Consider the following 6000-nt stretch of genomic DNA (forward strand, 5'->3'; position numbering starts at 1 on the left):
CAATTTTTGTTCCTTTTAGTTAGTGTAGCGAAATGAATCTTTACATATTTTAGATAATTTTCTATATAAATAGATTTGTGTTGATCACTGCCAAGTCAATTTATAAGGGCATTCCTGCATCAAGCCAATTTATATCAAATTGTGGTCTCAGGTTTACCATAATATTATTTGTATTTATCTTTGTATCTACAATTATATGATAAAAGTATCTTATGTTAATTCAGTAAAATGTAATAAACGTGAAACAACTGTTTTATTTACAACCTCATTCACTCTTACCCATTTCAAACTTATACTCGACTGAAAGCTTCATAACTACAGAAACGAAAAATAAAAATCTTTAAAATATATCAAATCCAATATAATTTTCAAACTTATATAAACATTTTAGTAAATAACTTATTGTCAATTTTTTGATTTCATGACAGTAGCATCATTAATAAACTTTGTAATAATAAAAGCAAAAATAGTCAAAAAAAAGTCATGATTATTTCGAGAGATGTTACTAAAAAGAGGTAGATATGATGAGATTAAAATAAGAGATTTAGGTAGACATTTTCATGAAAAAGTGATATGAAAAACTAATAAATGCACTCATATTTTTTATATAAGAAATAATATTTAAAAATCAAATATAATGAAATGAAAGAACTTAGAATATAAAAGAATTAAAATGATAATTACATTCAAATAGATCTACAAACAAATTAAACTATACATAAAGACCTTTAAACTATATAATTCTGTACTTTTGTTACATTTATAAACTTTATAACTAAAGTGATAAAATTGTGATATCTTCTATTCAACTATATAATGTCACACAAACAACTTACATTCAGATAAAATATGGAAAAAAAAACTCAATAGAACATGATTACAATTCATTTGACTGTGAAACTGTTTATCATATGTAAAGGCTGGTTGGTTTTATCAATAACCATCTTAGTATTCACGGCAGCATCCTGTAAATGTTTTCTTACACTATTCTTATAAGATGTTAAAAATAGTTATGCAAAATTAGACTAAATGACTATTGTATACAATCTAAATAATGAATAAAAACCATGATACATTCATTGTGATCGACAGAGATGTAGGCAGATTTAATAAAATTATATTTGCATTATTAATTTATCAAAAAGATAAATATAACTTATTTAATATTGATAAACAAATTGCCTTTAGCTGCCATTAAGATATAGGAATTTATTGTTATACATTATCAACAAATAAAAATAGCATTAAAATATTTGTAAATAAACAAAATTATAATGAACAAATATTTACAGAAGAAATATATTTATTTGTAATGTAAATATTAAGTATTTACAATTTGCGACCATATTATAATATAGTTCTAAAGATTGAATTTAAATAGTAATTAACATTTTTGGTCCAAAATTTTTTTATGTTATTTTTGAAACAATCTACCTTAAAAGTCTTCAATGTAATTAAGAACATAGTAGCCACATCTTATAATAATTTACCATTAAATACTAAAATAAACTACATAATATTTCAAAGCATGTAAATTGCTATGAAATGATAACTTTGTAGACAGTCTATATGCATTGTTTATGTAATAAGCTCAATAAGTACACAAATAATAAAACAGTCATGTTACTGTCTCAATAAAAATGGTAGTCTATTAGCAAATAAACAAGAAATTATATACAACATACCAAAATAGAAATTTAATCTAGCTGTCTGACGTGGTACATACTGCATTGTGTCCAGACATCTGAACCTTCTTTCAATATCAAATGCTCGAGGCAAAGTTAACATTGGTAACAGGAACCAAAGAGAACACCTCACAGATGCAACCACAAACATTATATATGGAGTAAACAACAAAAATGCATAAAGTAAGTATGACGCTGTTTTGCCTATTAAAATAGCCAATGTTACAATTTCAGCCTTACTGTCTATTTCAAGGTCTCTTGTATTGTTACTATGTAGTATAGCTTCAGTGTTGAGAGCAAGGGGTATAGCATAGTAAATAATTGGCCAGTCCACTCTTCCTGTCTGAGCCAAAAAGGAAAATACTACAGCAACTGGTCCAAATATGACTAGAACCACAATATCACCCAGGGCTATATATTTTAGACCTATTCCCCCAGTGTAAAGAAATGAAGATGACAAGCCACCAAAATACACTAAGGCCAGATGTTCCATTCTGGCAGGTGACAAGATAACTAAAAGTAAAAAGAATGCACAACCTGCCATGTACAGTAAAGCTCCCAATGAGACTACTTCATCAATACTCAGTAAACGGTCAACAAGAGTTCTGTCGTCGGATTTGCGGTTGTCAATGCCTTTGACGAAATCAAAGTATGTGTTCACTACATTACCGGCTCCGTGCACGGGGACAACGGTACAAAGGGTGAGAAGTAACGTTACCCAACTGAATCCACTCTCTCCTGGAAGTCGGTATGACAGCGCGGCACCAAGTAACGTTGGTAACAAGCTACCACTTAAAGACCACGGCCGCAACGCAACCACGTATGTTCTCACTTTCATCAGCGGATTTCTTGATGATGACACTTCTTCATTAGGGGGCTGGAGAAGATTTCCTTCCGCCGCGGTAATATCATTATCGGTCTTCTTGTTTGTTTTCATTGTGATGGATCCCAGTAAGCAAAAATGTATAACCTCCAAATTACACTTAGGTATGAAAAATCACGATAAATTGATGAAAAATGACTTAATTCATAATCACTGTAGGAAATGCTCATGTGGTATACCAAAAATAAAAAATCCGTATCAACACCAGAAATGTTAACCACAACCGTTATTACTTAAATTACTTCTTAAATTAGAAGACGTACGTAAACGTATACAAACATCAAAACTGGTTTTCCAAATTGTGTTGTCTAATCCGAAAGAACTAAAATGGTGATACCGTGTACTGTTACTAGGACGTAAATAATAGTTATCCCAAATTTAGAGACGAGTGATTTTATACAGTCGTACACCACCGCTATCTATTTCAAAGAAAAGAATCTTTAAAATTTAAATGCTGAATGATGATAATGTAAAACGTCATTATTGTCTTGTCAAATGTCAATGACACATTCCTCTATGGTTTGGGACAATCGAAAGTGTGATGATTATTCGATTAAATTATGATTATGATATTCGTATTTTTACTACGCAAAATATATTTCTGAACTTCCGTGTGCTTAAGGAAATAAAACAAATTAAATGCACAAAAATGTACATTAAGGTTACTACAGTTGGGTCATTTTAATAAGTCACTTTTGAGAAACGCGCAGACGCGCTGAGAAATAAATCATCATTTTGCTCGAAAACAAATCGAACATTGGACATCCCTCATCATTCATCTCAATACCAATGCTTTAAACTCTTTGGTGGCGACATTTCGTGTAGGTAGACCATATACTCTTTGATTTAGGCTTTCAATATAAAAGAAAGCTACTGAAAAAGACTTGTAAATTTTACACATTTGGTAGATTTATGGCAGTTAAATTTGTGACAGATCATTAATTTTATTTAGGGCACCTTAAATTTGTATTTCAAAAATAAAATATAGCAACTTATTTATCATGTTATATAGTTTAAAAACTAAATTGTTCTAACTTAAAAAATCAATTTTTTTTTAAATTATGCTATTATTAAAAATATAAACAATTTTTTGATACTTAGAATACGTTTTTCGTTGTATCATTATTGCGTTACGTATAATATTACGTAGTCAAAAAATTGACACGTTATTGAGTAATTGCTTGAAAAAAATTATCAAAATTTGAGCATTAGATTAATATTTAAATCCATTAAAGCATTTAAATGGAGCAATTATTTACGTATTTTATTAATTAAATGTTTAGGAAATAATCATAAAATGTCTGGTTTTTTTGGACATAAAGGCTTAAATTCGTTTTTAAAATTACTCCAACTGCGGTCATTCGTTACCCATTCACTGAGCCACGTTTTAGCATCTCCTTGTAAACAATTGCCAATGCGAGAAAGACATTCGTGATCACTCCAATTATTAGATGACCTAGCACGGTCTACTTCTTCACGCCATGTCTATATCTCATTAACACTCTGATCAAAATTAGAAATATAATAAGACTGGTTAGATCTCACCGGTATGTTTATGGATCGTATCGCATCGATGATGCGATCGGCGGCGCTGGCCTGGACTGAAGTAGCGCTCGCGGGACGCTCCGGTGAGGACGGAGTCGTTCGACTTCGACTGCGGCGCGGCCACTTGACTCCTTCCGATGAGATGAAGACACTACCTGTTGTTCCTCTAATGACACCAATCTACTCAAAATTTGTTGCATTGTTTCGGTTAAAATATTGCTATAAGGGCTACGCCGTCTGTAGCGCAAATCATGTTGGCTAGAATGCGATCTGCGATTTCGCGACCGACTTCTATTCTGCCGCCTCTTATTAGGCATGTTTTCTTGTTTTAGCAAGTATTTCAAATTAGCCGTAATTCGAAGCAACGCATTCAAGTTACGGTAAATAATTGATCAATAGGGTAGACACGACAAAATATTAAAATTAAGATATTCTAAAATTTACTCAAAAAGCTAATAAATACAACTTCTATTATTTCTGTTATTTTAAAGCGGAGAAGAAAACAATTGGAACGTACTCACCAAAGTTGACATAATAAAACTTGATCACACCGTCACATCGCGTCTTACTTACGTATATTATACGAAACACCGAAAACAAAGGGTTAATTTGTCCTTTTAAACAAGGGTAATTACAATTTCCAAAAATATGTTTCTGATCGTATGACTAGCCATTTAAAGAAATAACAATGGAAACACATCGTATCAGGATGTACAAACCAGGACGTGGGAGTTTCACTATCCCACGTCTGATCTAAGGGATCAGAAGCAGGGAAAATTAAAAATACAATCTCTTATACATTACTACAGTAGTTTTTGAATTAATAAGAAAACTAACAGAATTGAATAAATGTAATTAACACTAAAATGATTTAAAAATACAACATTAACTTAATCAACTATCAGAGTTAAAATGACTAATTATTTTGGCTAGTCAAACGGGCAGAGCTTCCGCTGGCTTCAGTGTTCGGTGGCGAGTGTGGCCCGAAAATGAGGGTGCGGTCTCTAATATTGACATCACCCTACCATTATTTTTAAGTTCCACCCTCAGCTAACAATATATTTAAAGTAGGAAGTTATTAAGTAGCCATTGTCAACTGAATTACTGTTTAACGCATTGTGTGCAATTTTTAATGTTTATTGATATTGTAAAAGCTTCTAATAACTTTTAATTTGATCTTACTTTATAAGTTACGTTTTTCCTAGACTAAATAACATTATTATCGTAATTTAAGTAACGACCAATCAGAGCAGAGCCAGGTGGGCTTGAGAGGGGTCGAGGCACCATCTATATATAAGGCGTTTTGACAGTTGTTACGAATATAGTCGTGAAGTGAAGACGGATCGAGTTGGGTCATCGTGTTTTGTGCTTGCACTTTACCCTAAATGGACGCCCACGAAGTCCTCAACCACTATAGATGTCGTTGAGAAAAGTGTTTCTCCGACATTAGAAGTGGGATCGGTAACGGCACAAAATGAAGATCTACGGACACCACCAGAAGACTGATGGCGCGCATTGTTTGAGGCGCTATCCGACGACGACGACGGCGACGACGACCGGCGACGACGACGACAACGACCGACGACGACCGACGACCGACGACGACCGACGACGACGACGACGACGACGACGACGACGACGACGATGACGACGAGCGACGACGACGACGACGCCTAATTTTTTTTTTATTCAGAGGAGAATGCTTTATGTGGGATGCTCCTCCATAGCGGAGGCATACCCACTGAACCTGTCTGTTCCTACAGTTTTTATTATTTTATTGGATTTATTTTAAAATGTTTTTAACTTGTATACAGATTTCACTTTTTAACCTTTTAATTTTACATTTTTTAATTGTTTTAATGTTTTTTAACTTAGATGTAAGAAAAG

General features: G+C 32.7%; 1 protein-coding gene across 1 annotated transcript; it reads right to left on the bottom strand.

Annotated features, from left to right (window-relative positions):
• Positions 1-1394: 1394 nt before the first annotated feature.
• heix (UbiA prenyltransferase domain-containing heix) lies at positions 1395-3063 on the bottom strand. Its single transcript, XM_013324271.1, has one exon. The coding sequence runs from the start codon at positions 2620-2622 to the stop codon at positions 1624-1626; it is 999 nt and encodes a 332-aa protein (XP_013179725.1). The 5' UTR covers positions 2623-3063; the 3' UTR covers positions 1395-1623.
• Positions 3064-6000: the final 2937 nt, after the last annotated feature.

Source organism: Papilio xuthus, unplaced genomic scaffold (assembly GCF_000836235.2).
Source record: "Papilio xuthus unplaced genomic scaffold, Pxut_1.1 DF824992.1, whole genome shotgun sequence".
Lineage (NCBI taxonomy): Eukaryota > Metazoa > Arthropoda > Insecta > Lepidoptera > Papilionidae > Papilio > Papilio xuthus.